This window comes from Pelobates fuscus, chromosome 8 (assembly GCF_036172605.1).
Source record: "Pelobates fuscus isolate aPelFus1 chromosome 8, aPelFus1.pri, whole genome shotgun sequence".
In the NCBI taxonomy this organism is placed as follows: domain Eukaryota; kingdom Metazoa; phylum Chordata; class Amphibia; order Anura; family Pelobatidae; genus Pelobates; species Pelobates fuscus.
In genome coordinates, this window is record NC_086324.1 from 34108463 (window position 1) to 34131123 (window position 22661).

At 39.5% G+C, this 22661-nt stretch overlaps 1 protein-coding gene across 1 annotated transcript; it reads left to right on the top strand.

Annotated features, from left to right (window-relative positions):
- Window positions 1–371: 371 nt before the first annotated feature.
- GCA (grancalcin) lies at window positions 372–18364 on the top strand. The gene is made up of 8 exons (XM_063428622.1): window positions 372–558; window positions 5397–5534; window positions 7918–7987; window positions 9566–9609; window positions 15260–15407; window positions 16014–16127; window positions 17521–17579; window positions 18064–18364. The coding sequence occupies exons 1-8, from the start codon at window positions 535–537 to the stop codon at window positions 18088–18090; spliced, it is 624 nt and encodes a 207-aa protein (XP_063284692.1). The 5' UTR covers window positions 372–534; the 3' UTR covers window positions 18091–18364.
- The last annotated feature ends 4297 nt before the right edge of the window (window positions 18365–22661 follow it).

The following is a 22661-nucleotide window of genomic DNA, read 5'->3' on the forward strand; positions in this document are numbered from 1 at the left end:
TGACACCTGGAGTCAGTAATAATCCCCTTTTTTTGTATGAGAACAGGTTTTTTTGGTCATCAAGGGGTTAAAAAAAACAAAAAACCGATCCCATTTCCACGCACAGAGAGTGCCGCAACCTAGCAACAGCACAACACGTCAATCACAGCGCCAGCACTCCGGAGTTACAGCGAGCCGTCACGTGACTGCTCCCCGACAGCCAATGGCGCCGCAGGCAATGCGAGGCTCGCATTCTTCTACAACTGGGAGGGTAGCAGCGGCGGCGGTTGGAACTGGAAGCATCGGCCATGACGTAAGGGTGACTGGGCGTGGCTTACACAGAGAGAGCGAGATAGAGAGAGGGAGGGGGAGGAAAGGCGCGCCCCGCCCCTGGGAGTTGGCCGACCAATAGGAAGCGAGCGTTGACGTAGCGCTCTGGTCCCGTTACACTTCCTGAGATTGGAGTTTGCACGTCAGACGCCGCGGAGGATCACACCGAAGGCGCATCCCCCTCAGACAGGACCCCCGTTACTGTGCCCCAGCCACACTCGCAGCATGGCCTTCCCCGGATACGGAGGCGTGAGTATGACAGGGCCGGCCGCGGGTAACCGTGGAAACCACAGCCTCCACAGACCACCTCTCCCTGGGAGCTCATCCAGCCGCCTGGCCGAGGAGCATCACGGGAAACGTGGCCCACCACAGCTGGCTACGGCCTATTCATGCTCCCTCTGTGTGAGTGCTGGAGGGGCCTGTGTGGGTTCGGGGTGGGGGAGGGGAAACACCCCTTACCCATTTCTGCTCCATTGCTTCCTCTCCAGGCGGATCTGGGCGGTTTGAGCTAGTCCAACATGGCTTTATAATGGGCTGCCTGAAGTGGGACATGCCACCCCTCCCCTCATACATGTACCCTGCACTCTGACTGCTACACCCCCTCATTACAACTAGAACTGCAAATCCCATCAGGCTCTGAGAGCCTGAGGCTGCCAGGCAGCTGGGGGTTTGTAGCTAAATACAAAGTGTCTGGGTGTTTTTATTCTCTGTTCCTTGGCTTAGGTTATTTTTTATTTTTATTTTGGTGGAGACCTAAAAGAAAATAAGCCCACCTTTGAAATAATATTTACCCATTAACAGTGCAGTAAAACTCCTTCTGTTGAGTTAAAGAGACGATTTAGTTACATTAGGGCACCGTGACCACATCTAAAGGAGGTTATGGTGCCTATTTAAATATATATATTTTAATGAAGTGGCAAGCAATCTAGTTGTGGTGTTCATTTAGTTATATAATTTTTTTTATTTATAGAACACAAGTCTGTTCTTTGGTCATGTGAAATGCATAGTTTATCATTCCTTGAGGTTTTATGTAAAACACGGACGTATCCCTCATTGCATACACCAGGCATTATCTAAACAGAGCTCAAAATTTCCACTAGCCACTGGTGAATGATAATTCAGCCCTGGCAAGTAGAAATTCACCCCTAGTAAGTGTGCAGTGAACCCTCTAGGCTTGCAGTGGTGAGTATAATGTGTGAGCCTGTCTACTAGCATAAAACTATTTTAAATCCTGGTATAATTGTTTTTGTTCTTAAACCTATTTTTTTTTTTTTTTTTTAACATTCTGTTTTATTGGAATTAAGAAAAACATACATGGACGTCTCAAAGAAGTCTGATAAACTGTATTTGCCATTTTTGCAAAGTGAAATTATGTGATTTAGCAAACTATATCTAAAGGAACACTATAGGGTCAGGAACACAAACATGTATTCCTGACCCTATAGTGTTAAAACCACTGTTTGGCTCCCTCTTGCCTCCCTAAAAGATTACTCAAATTCAAGTCTGCTGGGTCTGTCTCTGAAGCTGTCTGTTGACCTCATCAGAAGGGGTGGTCTGAGCCACTCACAATGCTTCCCCATAGGATTGGCTGAGACTTTCAAGGAAGTACAGGAGATTAGGGGCAGAGCCAGCACAAGTCCCTGGCCAATCAGTATCTCTTCATATAGATGAATTGTATCAATGCATCTCTATGAGGAAAGTTCAGTGGGTGGAGACACTGAATGGTAGTGCTGCTCACTGTGCGGTACTGACCCCGGAAACCCCTTTAGTGACTTGCCGATGTCCCTCTGCGCTGGATCAGGCTCCGCCTACTCTCCTCCCCCACCGACGTCGGCCGGCGGGGGAGACCTGATGTGCATGTGCAGCAATGCACGCGCATTAGCCCTCCCCATAGGAAAACATTATTTCGGCGATGCTGGAGGTCCTCATGCGTGAGGACGTCCATCGTCGCATTACACACTTTTCGCGTTCTTAGATCACGGAAGTCCCTCTAGTGGCTGTCTGATAGGCAGCCACTAGAGGAGGACTTAACTCTGCAAGATAATTATTGCAGTTTGTAAAAACTACAATAATTACACTTGCAGGGTTAAGGGTGGTGGGAGTTGGCACCCAGACCACTCCAATGGGCAGACGTGGTCTGGGTGCCTGGAGTGTCCCTTTAAGGTAATAAAGGAAAGTAATCTTAACTTGCTATAACTTAATGGGAGACAGTTATCACAAGTTTTGTACATTCAGAAACGATATTCTTTATTATGATAAATTGACAAATGGCCAAGATCCAGACAATGCCTCTTATTCCTTATGGAAATATTTAATTTGTGTATTGGCCTGGTCTGAAATACTTAAACAAGGGTCAGATTGGACTTGCTTTGTTCTCAAACTATGACTCTTATTCCATTTTAGTTTTTTTCAGTCCCATGTTGGAAAATTCCACAGTAGTTGGATATACATGTTCTAATCTAGGACATTGTTGAGAACATCATTTCCTTCCTGCACACCATCAAATCTTCCCCAAGCCTCAGATCCTTTAAGAGATCCCTCCCTACATATCTCAAAACAGAATGCACCTGTCATGGTTGATTATATATTTCCTAGCTGTTCTATGTTACATTTTGTATAAATTGTGTATTAAGATTGTTTTTGTACTTTATTGTATCATTGCAATGTTTTGTGGACCCAGGGCATACTTGAAAATGAGAGAAATCTCATTGTATCCTTCCTGGTAAATTATTTTATAAATAATTTAGAGATTTGCTCAGTTTGTTTATGACTTCATTAAAAGTGCTATTGATCAATAAAACGATCAGTAATTATTGTACACAAACATTTGTGAGAATTATGGGACATTGTGATTGTGAAATGAATTTTTATGAATAGGTGAATATAAAGGCACCTTTTAAAGCTAGAAAAACAAGATTAGAAGGTGAAACAGACTTTTTTTTTCTTTTTAGTGTTCTGTATAGGTAACCTGTTAAAAAAATGTGTGTAAAACTCCTAGTCCTAAAGAGGTGCTGCGTCTTAATAATTTTCAGAACTCAACAAGTCCTGCAGTTTGCAATTCCCAAACTAAGTAGTGACCAGCCATTCAGGATCTTCAATTTTAAAGGAATGTTTACATTACAGGGTTAAGTCTGCCTCTGGTGACTCAGTATGACTGCCACTAGAAGTTCTACCGCAACACTGACAGAGTAAAACGCTGTCATTTGATACAGAACCCTACTTGCATTTATTCAATGCTTGTGTGTGGGGAAGTTTGCATGTGTGACGCATTCGCTGCACATGCACATTAGGTCTCCAATGTTTCACTGTGATTGGGATTGGACCACACCAGAAGAGGAGGTAAGCTGCACTGAGGGAGTCTCTGCTGAAAAGGATCAGTAAAACGTTTTTTTTTTTTTAACCCCTTAAGGACCAAACTTCTGTAATAAAAGGGAATCATGACGTGTCACACACGTCATGTGTCCTTAAGGGGTTAAAAGGGGCTCCTGATTAAGAGTAGGGATACAAATTTGTATTCCTAATGCTGTAGTATTCAGTTAACATTTTAAATGGCAAGCACAGACTGTTGGCTGAACTACTAACTTTTTAATCCTTATAAGTGGGCTTATTAACAAACAGAAAACGCCGTCCTAATAAACTGTAACCTATTATTGCACCATTAGCCTGGATTAACTGTTCAAAGGACCCTGCGTCCCCATATTTCTGCCATGTAAAAGGTTAAAGAAACATTTAAACACTTGCCTTAATCCAGTGCAGGGGTTCCTCGACACTGGGTCGGGCTACTTCTTCTCTAACATCACTCAATTGGGGAGGGCTAATGTGCATGTGCAGCTAGTGTCACATATGTATTTGGCCTTTCCCCATAAGAAAGCATTGACTCAATGCTTTCCTATGGGGGTTTGCAACACGCTAGACATCAGCGTCGTTTTACAGAGTCAAACTTTGAAACGGCAGGAAGCACCTCCACAAGCTGTCTAACACTGCAATGTAAACTTTGCAGTTTGTCTAAAACTGCAGTGTTTTACATTGCAGGGTTAATGGAACAGGGACACTGCAGACCTGGTAATACCCTGTCATGTAATGCAGAAGCTCATTGAAAAGCATTGGCTACAGTGGACCAGGGGAGGCCTGGATGCATTGGGAACATTGGATTGGACCGTCGCTGGAGAGGTGAGCAGCGCTGAGGGGACTCGGCACTAGATGATACAGGTAAGTAAACCCTTTATTATAATTTTTATGTCAAACTGTGGGTGTAGGATGTATTTAACTAGGGACACAATAGTGTTGGGAATACAGTTTGTATTCCTAATGCTATCATGTTCATTTAACTCATTCTTCATACAGTGGGCAGGGTAGAGATGATGACAGACAAGAACAACAGTTGTTGCTTTAAGGGTTCCTTTTTGTGGTTTAACTCTGGTTACTGTCAGTATTGTATGTGCTTCGGATGTGACAGTATGTCCTGCAGTACAAACACGATGGTGGAAAAGAAAAGGCATTTTTTTGTGATTTTTTTATTTTATTTTTATTTTATATTTTAATTCCCTCTTACAAATTAGATAAAATTGAGCATGCAGAGAATAGAGCTAATTGGACTTTCTACTTGGTTCTTCCTCTTATGTGGTCACTTGAGTAACCTTTTTACATCTTCTCGTAAATGATATGTGTGTGTGTGTGTGTGTGTGTGTATATTTTCACACACACAACTGACTAGAATAACTTGCTAAATTCCTGACCGTTATGTTTAATATATCATCCAGGCTAAGCTTTGCTATGAGAAAGCTTGCCATTTTATTTACATCATTCACTCTTACATGGGTTTTAGTCAGTGGATTAGATCAGTAAATGAGTGGACATGTCCATGCAGCTGGTGAATTGCTTCTTGTGGTTGGGATCAGGAATATAACCCTGTTGTAAAACTATTTCTCACCTCCTGCTAATATCATATTGCATTGCTATTTTTATTTTTTTCTAATCACTAAAAAAAAATGCTTGTACTTGGAGTGTATTTACAATACTACCAAATCTATGTGAATAACAATCTTGTTTGACACTAAACAATTTTGTTCCCTCCCTCTCTCTCCCAGTTTGGAAGCCTAAATCAACAGATGCAGATGATGGGACAGGCCATGGCAGGACCAAACATAAATGCTGGTTACTTTGGACAGCCCCAGTATCCTCAAGGCGATCCCTTATGGGGTTATTTCTCAGCTATTGCTGGACAGGTATGGTTTGCTGTTCAACATGATAATTTTCTTATATGTCTCATGTGACTAATCTTAGCTGAGTTCACGAGCATCAGAAAATATGTGCTTTTTATCTTATTACGGTCAAAGGTAATCTGAAATATATCTTTACTGGTGGAGTTCTGTCACAAACTGCTGAGAAGTTATCAGTGGGAAAAGGGACACAAGTCCATAAAATTCAACGTTTCACAAGATACCACACCCATAATATGACTGAGCTCAAAATTTTCACTAGCCACTGGTAAATGAAAATATGTCTAGTAGTTTAGAACTTCAATTTTTAAAGGACCACTATAGGCACTCAGACCACTTCAGCTTAATGAAGTGGTCTGGGTGCCAGGTCCATCTAGGATTAACCCTTTCTGCTGTAAACATAGCAGTTTCAGAGAAACTGCTATGTGTACATATGAGTTAATCCAGCCTCTAGTGGCTGTTTCACTGACAGCCGCTAGAGGCGCTTCTCATTGTGATTTTCACAGTGAGAAGATGCCAGCCTCCATAGGAAATACTTTCCTATGGACTGCGCGCGCGGCTCTTGCCGCGCATTCAGCATATGACGGCCAAACGAGGGGGAGAGTCCCCAGCACCGAGGGAGCCCGGTGCTGGATAAAGGAGAGTTTTTAACCCCCTTCCTCTCCATTCAGCCCGGCGGGAGTGGGACCCTGAGGGTGGGGGGACCCCTCAGGGCACTATAGTGCCAGGAAAACAAGTTTGTTTTCCTGGCACTATAGTGGTCCTTTAAGCCCTGACATAGGTAGTCAAACTGTTTAAGAATGTTTCGACAAATTACCTGGGTTCTGTTCTAAAAGTTCCTACACTGAATGAAGCCCAGCAGTGCAGTGAGATGCTCATTGCCTCAGTGCACAGATGATGCTCTCAGCCATTGAGCCAGCTTAGCTTAGTCGGTCTAGCTATTCTTAAACGGTTCGACTAACAATGTGTGGGCACTCCTGGCATCATAACCAGTACTGTTAACTGTAGTGGTTTTGGTACTTGACATGTTCCTTTAAACTGTCTGTTTTGTAGGAGAGGGCTGTATTAATGTTTTAAAGGAACACACAAAGTTTTCTTTTGAATGTTAAATGTTAGTGTATTCTTAATTTAGGTTCATTGCTATTAAAGGACCACTCTAGGCACCCAGACCACTTCAGCTTAATGAGGTGGTCTGGGTGCCAGGTCCTTCTAGGGTTAACCCATTTTTTCATAAACATAGCAGTTTCAGAGAAACTGCTAGGTTTGTGAATGGGTTAAGCCTTCCCCCTATGTCCTCTAGTGGCTGTCTCATTGACAGCCGCTAGAGGCGCTTGCGTGCTTCTCACTGTGATTTTCACAGTGAGAGCGCGCCAGCGTCCATAGGAAAGCATTATGAATGCTTTCCTATGTGACCGGCTGAATGCGCGCGCAGCTCTTGCCGCGCGTGCGCATTCAGCCGACGGGGAGGATCGGAGGAGGAGAGCAGGAGGAGATCTCTCCGCCCAGCGCTGGAAAAAGGTAAGATTTAACCCCTTTCCAGAGCCGGGCGGGAGGGGGTCCCTGAGGGTGGGGGCACCCTCAGGGCACTCTAGTGCCAGGAAAACGAGTATGCTTTCCTGGCACTGGAGTGGTCCTTTAAGTAAAATATATTTGAACTTGCTTGTAACCCAGTACCGGGACGTTCTACTTGCAGCCACCACTTCCTCCAAGATGAGATCATCAGGATTGATCATATTTAGTCCAATTCAATGGTTCTCATACAAAGTTATGCGAGGAATTGTGGACATGTGCTGCATTTGCAATTCTTTCATAAGGAGAAGCATTGGATGTGTTTTGGTGTCGTCATGCTATGCATGATTGTCTTAAAGTGGGAAGAGTCTCTAGGGGTTCTTTCTGAAAGCCACTAGACATATTTTTGGCCAAATGTAAACACTGCTGTTTCTCAGAAATCACAATGTATTGCAGTGTTCCAGTAAATTGGAAAACCTCTATACCTCAAGACCATTAAAATTGGGTTGTTTTTGTGCTTATTTTCCCTTTAAGGGCACTTGTCTTCTGGCAGATGTTGTAAGTTTGTCTGCTTTATCTGTCATCTAGTCACATGACAATTACTTTGGCTGTGACTGCTTCTTAGTGCTGGTAATCCCCAGCACAAGTGACAGGAAGCAATTTCACATTCCATTGTTGAGCAGTGCCTGGTCATTGTTAAACCACAGTTCTAACCTTTTTTTTATGATTTATATAATCTAACTTAAAACTACTTTAGGAGGCAGATTGGTCTCCTCTAGATTTGCATTATTTGTTTTAGTTTTTTTCAGTTTAGTTTTTTCTGTGCTTATACAGGATCTATACGGAGTTTTTTGCTAATAAACTATTACTTGTGTTATAGGATGGTGAAATAGATGCTGATGAACTACAGAGATGTTTAACACAGGCTGGCATCCATGGGACCTATACTCGTAAGTGTACTGGTAATCAAATTAATTTTTTTGTAGAATTGTGTCCGGTCTTTGTGGTTACATGTAAGAATATTTAAAGGGACACTATAGCCACACATGTGTACTGAAAAACCCATAGTAAAGCATTGGTTCAATCCTTCTTTCTTATGGGGAAGGCCTAATGTGCACTGGAATCTGATCAAATGGTTGCCACTATTAGGGGGGGGGGGGGGGAGCAAAGAGACACTATGGTGTTAGGAGTTTATTATATTTAAATAGCTTCAACCTCTCCAGAGTTCTCATCATCTTCAATTATATTAAGAATTCTGCTTATTTGATAGAAATGTCCCTTATTATGGATAAAAATATTTTTTCTTTTGCTCCCATCTCTCTCAATTCCTCAGCAGACTCTGAATGCCAGAGAATTGAGCGGTCAGCTTCTGCTCAGTCTGTCAGTGACTACCATTCATAAAACTGACCTGAAGAATCTTTCGAAGTCCCTTTTATGAATGGGGTTGGCTGAGAGCGTCGGCTGACCTCTCTCAGCAAATCAGAGCTAATACTGTGCAAGCTTTTCGGTTTCTTGATATTTGAGAGAATGGAAGAACAGACGAGTAGAGAGATCCGGTGCTGGTACACAGACTGTGGGGTTAAAACTGTTGTATGGTTTAACCTCTAAAAGTGAGCAAGTGCCAAGGACCTCCTTGCGCCTTAACTTTATTTTGATTAAGTTGTTATGGTGCCTTGAGTGTTCCTTTTTATTTGCTGCAACAGCACATTAGCTGACAAAGACCCATCCAGTTTCAAGAGATACATTGTCTGATGATGAAATAAAACCTATTTGAAAGTCTACCTTTTGTGCATGTCTTTTAATATTTTTATCCTTGTATATAGTTGTCCGTGGAAAGACGATTATTCTATCTTCTGTATTTCTCAGAACTAGAGTAGCTGGTTGGATGGTTTTTTTGCTCGGTGTTGGCAAGTAATTTGTGTGACACATCCCTCTAGAGTTTGAATGCAATGACTTGAGAAGGGGAAATGCGATAATGTATGGGAGAGCTTCAGGACCTTTGAACTTTTACATTTTTTGGCAGTTGTCTCTAGTGTAATACATGTTCATAGTAAATGGTTCTACTCTCTTTTAATGCTAGCTGAAATTCTGGTAATCCTCATTTGTATTATCTCCGTGCTCTCTGCATTTTAATTTTTATTGACTTCAGTGAAGATTCTGCTCAGGATCTGAACTTGCGCACAAAGAACTCGTTAGTTTTAATAAACTAAAGTGTTTTTGCTGCCACAAATGTCTTTTAAGCTGCTTTATTGCAAATGCATATAAATAATACCTAATCTGTTAATTTATAAACTATCACATTTCAGTTGTCTGTCCTGTCAATGCTAATGCCAAAGATGGCCCACGTTTTTTTTTTTTTATATAGGTTGCAAGCATTAACCTGAATCAAAGTAGATTACTCAGATCTTGTCAAGACGGTGCTTAGTATTATATTTTGACCCAACTTTGCATTTAGTGCCTAGTCTTTGTTATTGTATGTATATGTCAAAACAGGTAGTCCTGACAACTGTGCCATTTTGTCTTCTCAGCTTTCAGCTTGGAAACTTGCAGAATCATGATAGCCATGCTGGATGTATCCTTTGGAAATCTTATCAGTTGTGGCCTTATTGGGCAACTACTTATTTACTAGTTGTGTTTTAGTTGAAATATAAATGTATAAGTAATCCTACGAGTGTTATGAATGAGTTCATAATTTTGATATTACAATGGTTTGCTGAAGTATGACATCCCACATATTAAAGGGACACTATAGTCACCAGAACTACAGCTTAATGTAGTTGTGCTGGTGAGTGTAAACACCGCTTTCAAGCATTTTTATGCAAACACTGCCTTTTCAGAGAATAGGTAGTGTTTACATTGCCCCTAAGGACACCTCCAAGTGGGCACTCACTGAGGAGTGCCCACTGGAGATGCTTCATGGCTCAGTGCTGCACAGTAGACAGCAGTGCCTTTCAGGGTCTCCAGGCTCTGCATGGGGACGCTGAATTTTACTGATTCAATGCATCTCTATGAGGAGGTGCTGATTGGCCAAAACTGTGTTTGGCCCCGCCCCCTTGCCCATATTGGCCAATCTAATGCTTTCCCCGTGGGAAAGCATTGGATTGACTAAAAATTGGCAATTTTGATGTCACCAAGGGGGCACCAACAGCACCGGCAGGTCCGTGGAGCGCTGAAAATAAGGTGAGTTTTAACCTATTCTGAGGGGATTAAGGGGGGGCCAAGCCACCTAAATGATGGGTTTTCACTTTAGGGTTAGGAGTACATGTTTGTGTTTCACTGAACTGCCAATGCCACTGGACCACCAGGGAGTGAGAGCCCCCTTCCCTGCCATGTATCAAGCAGGGAGGAGGGGACGAAAAAATTAATAAATATAAATAAGAATAATAAAAAAATAATTGTACAAAAAAAATTATTAAAATAATAAAAAATTAAAAAAATGCCCACCCCCTCACCAAGGCTCTGCAACACACACTGCACACACACACACACACACACACACTGCACTCACACACACACACACAGACTGCAAATAAATATTCAATTAACCCCTTCAGGACGGAGTCAATAGTACACGTTCTGATCAAAACAAAATGTAAACAAAAACTGGAATTTGCGCTATATGTCTGTTTACCCGCTGTGAATGTCATAATACTGTTAGGTTTTACTGCAAAAAAATGCACATATTTGTCAGCGATGTCTCACGAGTACAACAGTACCCCCCATTAACAGGTTTTATGGTGTTTTGGAAAGTTACAGGGTGACATATATAGAACGTTCCATTTTCAAATTGAAATTTGCCAGATTAGTCATGTTACCTTTGAGATGGTGTGGTAGCCCAGGAATGAGAATTACCCCCATAATGGCATACCATTTGAAAAAGTAGACAACCAAAGGTATTGAAAGTGGGGTATGTTTAGTCTTTTTTAGTAGCCACTTAGTCACAAACACTGGCCAAAGTTAGCGTTCAGATTTAGAAATAAACAAATATGTTTAAATGTCTATCTGTTCCTGTCCAAATCTGAGATGATTAAATTGCGTATACGCAGAAGTAAGCTCACACTGACACATGGAGTTCAGGTTAAAAGCACTTCAGAGAATTTAATGCAATCTGGGTGGAAAACAGTTATGCAGATCTTTTTAAAGGCAAAATGACATCATCATTGAATATCAGATAATAACAAATAAACATCATTAATTGGATTAAACGTTATGTGACTATATCAGTGTCCACCCATCAATATTATTAATTGGATCAAAAACTAAGTGGTTAGCTTCGTGTCCACCCACCAAGAGGTGGTATTATTTTGGACACGGGTGGGGACAAGGGGGTCTTGAGCGTCATTTTACACGGTCGGTGATCTCAGGCCTCGTGGCCAGGTGCAAGGTCTCTTATGAATAGAACATTTCATTACTACTGTGTTCTCATGGCCTTCAAATTATACTATGTTGCAAGTTAAGGGAAAGTCAGCAATTCCTGTGTTAATCATGTCTTTATGGAAAAATACAGTCTTTGTCTATTGTGTTAGATGTGCTGAGCAATTCTGTCATGTAATGTAGTTTTCATATGGAGAAGTCAGGTTATGAGGACAAAATGGAGGATTTGTCACAGCATCAGGTTAAAATGGAGTTAGTGCAATAATTCAATACAAGTACAATAAAGACTTTTTAATAATTCTACATTATATATATATATATATATATATATATATATATATATATATATATATATATATATATATATATATATATATATATATATATATATATATATATATATATATATATAATGTGTGTGTATGGTCTAGCAAGCTATTAACCCCGTCACGGGTTAAGTGGGCTTTAAAGCCGTTATGACGGCATAGCACGCCGTAACGGCTTGCAGCCCCAGGAGGTAAGATGTACTTACCTCCGCCGCGATCCTCTTCTGGAGGGCTGCCTGACAGCCCAGGCAGCCCTCCCACGGCAAATCAGGCCCCCGGGGGCCATGTGATCGCTCTCAAAGAGCGATCACATGGCCCCCTATAGCTGGCTGTGGATCTGCCAGCAGGGGGACTGTTTGAAATATCAGACAGTCCCCCTGCTGGTGGGGAAGTATAAAAAATAAATAAAATAAAAGTGTAAAAATAAATTAAATATATTAAATACATATAATTAAATACATATAATTAAATACATATAATTACATTAGTATACACGTAGAATTTAAATACCTATAAATGCATATATATTAAAATTCTACATGTATATTTAAATAATCTTTTAACGTAATTATGTGATTTGATTGACATGCCTGGCAACACAGGGAGAAAGTGCAGCAAATTTAATTCGCAAGCACTATATTTGACCCTGTAACTCTCCAAGACACCATAAAACCTGTACATAGGGGGTACTGTTTTACTCGGGAGACTTCACTGAACTCAAATATTCGTGTTTCAAACTGGTAAATTGTATTACAACGATGATATTTTAAGTAAAAGTGACTTTTTTTGCATTTTTTACAAGCGAACGGCACTTTGATGGTCTATATTATTGTTGTAATATGTTTTACTGTTTTAAAACACTAATATTTGTGTTTAGTGAAGTCTCCCGAGAATAACAGTACCCCCCATGTACAGGTTTTATGGTGTTATTGCAAGTGGGGTATGTCCAGTCTTTCTTAGTAGCCACTTAGTCATAAACACTGGCCAAATATTCGTTTTTTGCTTTTTTCACACAAAAACAAATATGAACGCCAACTTTGGCCAGTGTTTGTGACTAAGTGGCTACTAAAAAGACTAAACATACCCCACTTTCAATACCTTGGCTTGTCTACTTTTTCAAATGGTATGCCATTATGGGGGTAATTCTCATTCCTGGGCTACCACACCGTCTCAAAGGTAACATTACCAATCTGGCAAATTTCTATTTGAAAATGGAACGTTCTATATTTGACCATGTAACTTTCCAAAACAACATAAAACCTGTTAATGGGGGGTACTGTTGTACTCGTGAGACATCGCTGATTACAAATATGTGCATTTTTTGGCAGTAAAACCTAACAGTATTATGACATTCACAGTTAAAATGTCAGACGGAAATGCAAATTTAAAAAAAAATCTTATTTTCTCACATTTTTTTTAATTTTATTCATAATGAATTATGTTCCATATATGAATAGTTAATGATAGATTAAAGCCATGTTTCTCCTGAACAAAATGATATATAATAAGTGTGGGTGCATATAATTTGAAAGAGTGGAACTACGGGTGAACCGACATATAGTGCAAATTCCAGTTTTTGTTTACGTTTTGTTTTGATCAGAACGTGCACTATTGACTCCGTCCTGAAGGGGTTAACATAGCAGGGGATAAGAAAATCGAAATTAAACAGAAGTTGCAATAAAGGAAGGATAAACATTAGGTGATTCTTCGCAGGATGGGTTTATGAAGGCTGTGCAAGTCACATGCAGGGAGGTGTGACTAGGGTTCATAAACAGTGATGTAACTCCAAAATGGCAGAGAATTGAGCAGTGAGACTAAAGTTGTTTTGGTGACTAATAGTGTTCCTTTAAGTAGTGACCATGTGGTTAGTATGTTGGGACTCTGTTATGTTTGTGTCGATTCCATTTCCATAGTGGGAGTTACACTCCTGAACAACAAATATTTGTAGCTGCCGTCATTACTTCAACTCTGTAGAGGTGCTGAATTTATAAGGTGGCACCTACTGCTTGTAATTTTACAGGCTTAGTCACTAAAATCCAAATGGCCCCATACTGAACTGGACGAAACTGCTAGTTGCCTATAGGACCATTTGATCTGCGAAATCCATACATTGCTCACATTAGCAATGTCCAGATCTTCAGTTCAGGCTGTAAATGAGCTTTGAACATGGTCTATTTTTGAGCTGTACCAAAATCTTCAAATACATTCCCTGATTGAAAAAAAAAAAATCTGGCTAGCTCAACCATTTATTAAATTAAAACCTAGTCAGTGCAAGGGATAATTGTGTGCAGGCTGGTCACATAATTATAAAAGTAAACAACACTATGGAGTTTGGTCGGTAAGTCCCTGATCCTCTGGATCCCCCCTATTTGTTTAACTTTATTTTGTCTGGCAACTGGTGAGCTTCTCTAATTGGCTGTAGTAAACATGAGAATGGTCATCACAGATAGAATTTGGTAATTTTCACTGTTTTTGTCCATTTAGACAGAATCTGGTGTTTAGTGAATAACTCAGAGGATCACTTTACACAGAAAGCTGAATAGCTTTGTGTCAGGAGCTTCTTTTGTTAATTGCAGTGTAGAAAAGTGGCAATTTTCATTTGGAATCTACATTTTGATTGACAGACACGGATGTGTTTCTGCATTTTTTTCATGTTGGCCAGGGAGGTTCTTTCCAATTCTGTTGGCTTTACAGTAATGAAAGTGGCAAGCACGCTCTAGCCTGCCCTCACCCCCAAGTCACAATGTGCCAGTGAGCACACAAGCATCCATATGGCTCATTTTACCTGAGCATCCTTGGCTAATCTTTGTCCTCCTAATGGTCTAATCCAATGCTCCTCCTAGAGTATAATTGGGGACTAAAAGTGCATGCTATTGTCATTGAGCTGAATTGTTCTCGGTGTTGAAGGGGATGGGCTGCCAAGGATTCTCATATAGCTTAAAAACTGTTTAATTCTGAATGAAATAACAGAACCAAGGGACTGCTGACACTATAACCAGTTTAATGAGATTACGCAGACATTGCTTTCAGTGTCCCCTTAATGGTCCATTAAACTTGGCATGTACAGTGTCTCCTAGTGGAATGTTGCACATTTAGACTCCGAGCACCATGACCATTTCAATCACTGAAGTAGTCATGATGCTTAGAGTAATCATTTAAAGTAATCGCCTTTCTTTATGTTGTGCAGTATTAGATCATTGCTGTCAGTAATTGCCTAACAACTTCACACCCTTTTTCTAGAAATTGGGAGCCTTGAGTACAGTGACTTGAAAACTCTATTGCAAAATTTAGGCCAGTGTAGCAGAGCTAGAAGACTTCCCTAGCCCTGGTAATTTTAGCCAAACTTTAACAAATTGGTTTACTGAATAAACTAACAGATTATTGTAATTATCCCCTGTCAAATTGTTGACCCTGAATTTCCAAGCTCACATCAGTGTGTGTGTGTGTCTCCATGTCTCCATTTCAAGTTCAATGTTCAGGCTTAAATATATATATAATAATTCTTTAACTGCGTGCTGCCAGATTGATCACACCGGGAAAATGGGATTCAATGAATTTAAAGAATTGTGGGGCTCTCTGAGTGCATGGAAACAACACTTCTGTACATTTGACCAGGACAGAAGCGGAACAGTGGAACCACATGAGTTCAGCCAAGCCATTATGGCAATGGGTAAGGAGCTTTTAAAATGCCTAATACTGCTTTGCTTTTCGAATTTCATTGTGTTTTTTTTTTTTTGTCATGTTACCCACTTTAGAAATGTGTGGGTGAAAGGAAAAATAGGAATTAAAGTTAATTTTTTAAAAGAATTGTCCTACTTACTGTAGACTTGGGTACTACAACCTTTCCTGATTTTGGGGGTGTTGGGTTTTTGGATTCTGGATTTTGGATACTGGTCTATATTTTGCAGAAACTGAAATACATTAATGTGGGTGACATTACCTGGATTTTAAAAGGAAAAACTAAATGCAGTGATATAAAATACCTTTTCAAAGGGTAACTGATATGTCTAAGGATTTTTAATGTTTGGTTTACATATCCCCCTATATTTAACAAATGTGTGAGGTATAAACAATCCTGTACTGAGTGCACACATCTTGGCTCCATGTCACTCAGTGTTATAAGCTCTGTCCTTTGCTCTTGACAGTCCGTATAGAGGAACCCATACAGAGAAGAGAATAAAAAAAATTGTTTTTTTCTTCCTCATTTGCAGTGTTTGCCCAGGCTTTGCCTGGTATTAACTGGATTATAAAATAACTTGCTAAAAACTCTTTCTAGGTTACAGAGTAAACCATCAGACCCTGAATGTTCTTTTAAAACGTTACAACAAGAATGGCAGAATATATTTTGATGACTATGTTGCATGCTGTGTGAAGTTGCGGGCTCTGTCAGGTAAGCAGAGGTTACATTGTGTATGTGTATCTATTAAAATATACCCACATAAATGAATTACCATATATCACTTTCATCTTTCTTTTGTCGTAGAAAATGCATGTCTGGTAGCCTTTTAAAATAATTACATTTTCTGATTATCTACATTGTACTTGTATTACTCTCTGTCCTGATGGTATTTAAAGAACCAGGAATGTCTTACCTGTAGATTAATATTTATATAAAATGTATCTTTTGAAGATTTCAAGTGATTATCTACCCTGGCCACTGCATCATTATCTTTGATAAAGAATTTGAGACAGAAATACATTGATAAATGGTGAATTGAAACAAGGTTACTTTGTGGGTTTACCTGGTGGTTTTGATGAAAACATAGATACCAGAAATACATTAAAGGGTCACCAGAACAATTGCAGCTTATTGTATTTGTTCTGGTGAGTAGAATCATTCCCTTCAGGCTTTTTGCAGTAAATACTGCCTTTTCAGAGAAAATGCAGTGTCTACATTACAGCCTACGGATACCTCTACTGGCCACTCCTCAGATGGCTGCTAGAGGTGCTTTCTGTGTCAGTGCGTGTTTCCACCCTATGCATGGAGACACTGCACTTCATAGAGATGCATTGATTCAATGCATCTCTAAGAAGAGATGCTGATTGGCCAGGGCTGTGTTTGGCTTGGGCTGATCCTATAGTGTTCCTTTAAGAATGTGCACTAGCTTGGAGAGTAAAAAAAAGTTTAACTGGATAACATTAGGACATTCACCTAGCTACCCACATCCATGTAATTTCCCAAATCAACCCATATTATGAATCTGGTAGTCCTCTTTCCTTATTAAAATGAAAGGGATGCTATTACTGCTTAATGTAGTGGTTCTGATGTCTATAGAATGTTCCTGCAGGCTCAGCAATGGAAGCACTGCCTTTTCAGAAAAAAAGGCAGTGTTTACATTGCTGTCTAGTATTACCTCTAGTGGCAGTCTGACTCTGAACGCTCCCCATATAGATGCATGTATTCAATACATCTGAGGAGATGCTGATTGGTGCAGCATGGCATTTTGCCACGTATGTGCACTAGCCTTGCAATGCCTCAAGAGTGATCTCAACCATGGATGCAGAGCCAGGTGTGGTAATGGAGAAAAGATAAGATACCTTTTTTACTCCATTCGGGGGAAGGGGAGGTGAAGATGAAACCTTAACATATAGTCCCTAAGTATATTGTTAAAAAAGGAACACGTTCTCTTTAAGATATTAGGAAAAACAAAGAAGTCGAGAAAAAAGGGCCAGACATTGTAGGCAAAATAAAACATGCTCGTAACTTGGATGTAAGCAAGGCACATTTTGTTGTTTGATCTTTTATTTATTTTTTTCAATTTGTTTTTTTGCTATTAACTTAGATGTCTTCAGGCGAAGAGACAGCATGCAGCAAGGGTTTGTCAACTTTGTATATGATGATGTAAGTTTTCATCAGAATTCTGTAATTTGTAATGTAACACTTTTGCAGTGAATGTTTAAGAACCATGGCAAAATAGAATGTAACTCTTGATCCTGCTGTGCTGAGATGGTTTCAGTATTCTACACTGCATGCTTTCAACCTTCCATGCACAGATCACACTTTTTTAAAACCCTTTCAGCTATTCGGCAATTGTCAAGAATTAAGTTGTTTTAAATTTTTAGACCAAAATGGCTGAGCTAAAAATACAGCTGACATAGACCATACAATATCAATTATTTTAAACCCCCCCATCTGTGCACACAGATGCAATTGTGATAAGAGAACGCGTGTGAGCATGCATGGACAGTCATTGTGTGAGATAAGGAAATGTTGCAGAGTGGAGGTGGTGTGTGTGTGTTTTTTTTTTTTTTTTTTTTTTTATTCTCCCTGTGACAATGGCATTGACTAATCCTATAAATACTAATACAATGTATTTTGCTTGAAGTTTTTGCAGTGCACCATGTCAATCTGAATTTTATGACTCAATCCGATCGTGAAGAATGGCATTACAATCCAACATGTGAATTCTTCTGTTTGGAAGGAACCAAGTGACCCTCATGTGAATCAAGCTATTGTAGAACTTCAGTTTTCCATTTTTTGTAACACATCCGTTGGTATACATAAAACATTTTTTTTTTTTTTTTTTTTAAAGTGCACAAGTTATTACATTTTAATAGTTATTTTGTATTTTTTTTTTTTATATATATAAATAGGCCAAATGAAGTTAATAAACCTGTCTTTACATATATGCGCCTAATGGATTTGTGCCACCTTTTTTTGAGAGTGGGGGGGAGGGGGGAATGCATGTTTAGTATAACTGGTGTATATTCTGATTAGTAGGTGATTTCAAGCTGAAATGCTAGTAAGTTTAATAAATTGACTCCCTTTTTTTGTCTCCTATATTATTTCTCTAAACTTTCTAAAGTTTTTGTGCCTGCCATATTATCCGCTCAGGGGTTTGAGTACATTTCCCCTAGTCATTTTGGATACACAAACTGTTTTTAATAAGCAAAACTTTGGCTCTCGTGTTCCTTTTCTCTACTTAGCCATATTAATTTGCCAATTCTAATAATTTTACATGAACGTGTTAGGTCAAATTAATACACACTGTTAATTAGTTAGAGGTGCCAATTAATCACTGGTTATTTGATTGAATTGTACTTGCAAATAATATGGAAAATACTAAAACATTAGAAGAATGTGTGCACTTGGGTGACGTTTTAAAGGACTTGCATTTAAATATACAGTGAAAAGAACCATATATTTTTTTCTCCAATTTGACTTTTGTGTTTTACTATATATATATATATATATATATATATATATATATATATATATATATTTTTTTTTTTTTTTTTTGCTTTCAAATGAACTTAATCTACATTTAATAATTAAAACTGATGTACCGGGCCTATTTTGGAGGTTATATGTGTATTTTTTTTTTTTTTTTGTAAACTACACTTGCCGAGTTTGTAATAACGTACTTGTAATTTGCATCATCATCCTTTCAGTTTTGCAGAAATAGATACATGTCTGTTGCCATAACCATGACAATGTTCAGGCAAAAAATGTACAGGGTTTTCTTTCTACACAAGCAACACTGTTGTGATGGAATGTTTCTGGTCTTCCCACTAGATAAAGTATGTGTTTTCTGAACCCAATTTTAGAATTTTCATACTTTTTGCAGTGTATGTATCCTATTGGCTGGGCATACTAGATTATTTTTTTTTAATTTTATTATTTTAAAGAATTTAGTGTTAAGTTCTGTAACGTATGGCTTAAATTATTTAAAATGTCGTTCTCACTCCTTTCTACAACAAAGCGAATGCAGTTATTGACTAAATAAATTATTCGACAGTCAATGTGAGTGAATATTTATTTTCAATATCTTGTGTTTTACTTTTTTGCACATCCATGGTAAAGGCTGCTCACTTTCACAATACCATCAGAACTACAGTCCTGGAATAGAAAGGTCAGACCTTTCTCACTTTTATTCTAAATATCAAATGCATGTGTCCTTTTTCGTGTTTGTATTTTTTGGTTGTCCCACTTTGTATGTTTGTCAGTAATGTAGCGGTTTGCAATTGAATCACTCAGTTGTAATTTAAAACAAATTGTCGGCGAGACACTCATACATACCCATACAGGCTAATATTTTAGCCACCCTCCAGATCCTACCTTTTTGGAGCAGGGGGGTGACTTCCATGGCTGGGAGTTTGGTTTCTTGCTTCCTCTCCTGGTCCGGCTTCCCACCTCGCTGGTCGCCACCCCCTCCCTCCCCGCGCGGCTTAGAGTAGGTTAGCTGGGAAGAAGTGACAGGCTCGCACTTCCTCCCTGCTGTTTAGGCGGCTTAGAGGGGTCCTGGTCGCGCAATTAAAGCCCTAATATGCACGACCGGGTCCCTCAAGGCGGATGTCCATCGGGTGCCCTTAAGTACATGGGCCATCCAATGGACTGGCGGTTCCCAGCCCATGCGGTGCAGCTGCACGGAGAGGGCTGCCATTACCAATTTCTGTTTGCGTGCCCCACGCGGCACTGAATTTGACCCCTGGTGGTACGCGTACCACAGGTTGGGAACCGCTGTTTTAGACTCTAAAAGCTAGCTGAGCATCATGTGAAATGTAGTCAAGGTAAGCCATCATTGGTGTAGAGAAACAAATGTGCCTTGGTTTTATTCTCCGCAAGGAGATTTTAAATACCAGCCCATGTCTTCCCTCTACCAACATACTAAGGAGGTTCGAATTATGTTTTATGAATGCATGATAAAGAAAGAGGCTCAGATGTCAAGACCATGAGTTATTAGTATTCTGATGTAAATGTTTACAAACGGTTGTAGTACTATAGTGTAAATTCTACCTATTGTACATTTATGTGCTGTGCAACCCAGGTTTTAAATAACCGTATGCTTATAATATTCGTAAAACGCAATGAAGGGATAAGACATGGAGTTATATATAAATATACATACCTCAAGAGTGTGCCCCCACCCTGCGTGATTTATTTACATGTTTTACTTCTTCTACTTTAACCATTATATAACTTGTCAATACAATATTAAAAATCGCTGATAACTTATAACCTGTTAAAACTTTGCAATTGTCCTCATGATTCTGTAATCGTGGCACATCTAGGGCACAAATTACATTGAATGAAACCAAAGCATTGCTTCAGTCTGTCATAGTGTCTCTGTTCTGGCTGGAAGGTTTAAAGAGCAGAACTTTATTAGTGTTTTACAGCCAAGTTGTAATTGATCACTTCCTGGATAAAGGTAAATACGTGTGTGTAATTCTAAATTTAATTTATTTTTTTTAGTCTTGCAAACGTACTTGTTAAGGTGAGGCTTTCACTACTCAACTTTAGCTAGAAAGGTGTTTTGTGCATATATGATATATAATATATATAGATTTTGGAAACTGTTTAACTCTAGCAGCACAATTCCTGGAGGGCTTGTAGGTGTCACTTTTTTCTTCTTTCCTTAAACCACTCACTGCCTTCAAAGCTTTACAGGTAACAATAGATCCTTTTTGAGAGACTGTCTGCTTCAATGCTAGCGTATCAATGCCAGAATGTGCTCCCCCACAAGCACAAGAGATTATCACAGTGACTAAAAAAACATTACCTGTGAAAGAGTGGATGCTCTGCTGGTATGAAATAACTTGCTAAACTCACTCTTTCCATATGGCCACTCTCAACCAATGTGCCTAATGTTAGACATTTCAGAACTAAGCGGTAAGAATCAAAGAACTGAAGTGTCATCTGTTCAGAGGCTGATCTTCACCAATTTTACGTCCTCAAGGGCCCCAAAGGGTGTTGGTGCAGCTGTATAGCTGTTCTCATCACTGCATCCCCACCTACTCTCTACCTTTCTTTGACTCAAAATGTTTCATGATGTGATGCTAGATGTAAAGAGGGAAGCTCGTCATGTATTTAAGGAGATCTTTTAGTCGGGGGGGGAGGGAGAGAACTTGTACATTATCACAGATTTAATGCTTCTGTTTTTTCTTTTGAGCTTTTCCACAGAGGAGTGAATTCCTGAAGGGGTTATCTTCTACACCCAAATACCCAGAGCTGGGGTTGGTGGCTCTGGTCCAAGTGCATGGATTTCTGTTGAGGTTTATTCACTAAAGGGGTACATTTCATTCAGCTAGTTCTGCACTACATTTAATTGTTACAGATTCGTCTTTATTGAACTGGCAATAATTCTGTATAAGAGAACAAGTACATTTGGTTTAATATTGCACAATACTTCAGTTTCATGGTTGTATGTGCACATTTTATGTGTAGTGTATGCATCTGATTTAGATCAACTATTTTCATTGAGTACACAATTTTATATGCATTTTGTGGTGGCTTATTTAGAGCTACACTATTTTATTTTTATGCTTTAATCCCTCTGTGATCGCAGATATACACTGTACATCAAATGTAAATTATATCAGTTTTTCTGTGCCTTTTGAACGTGGGTCTTGCGAACGAGTTAAAGGGTACCTGTCATGACACATGCAACTTGATAGGGAATCAAAATTCATCTCTACATTGTTCTACTTGAATTGCTAGTAAAATCATGTTTAAAAAAAACAAACAAACACAACCTTTTTGCCCTCATGTCAGTCAATTATGCATGTGCCAATCGGCACAGAGATAAGAAGAGGCTGTGCTTTGCATGTTTATCACTAGTGAAACGCTCAGCAGCATGGAGAGCGTGCCTGAATGATTTATAGCAGCAGCTTTGGTCAGGCACCCTGAGCATGGAACATAAAGTGTTGTGGGAAACATGTCTGTGCTTCCCAAACGTGTATGCTGGAGAGGTGTGTCAGTAAGTGTAACACCTACTGAAACATAAAGAGAAAAGAGTGTATTCCAAAACCTGAAAAAAATCAGGTAAAAGATACACAAGGGCGGGCTACAGGGGTATAAACAGGGCTTAACCCTAAATACTACATAAAATAGTAGTCCAGCGCTGGACTACTGTTATAAGCCCTTGAGAAAGGCGTAATTTTTCGCCGAAACGCGCGTTGGGCTATGGGTATTTAATTACCATTT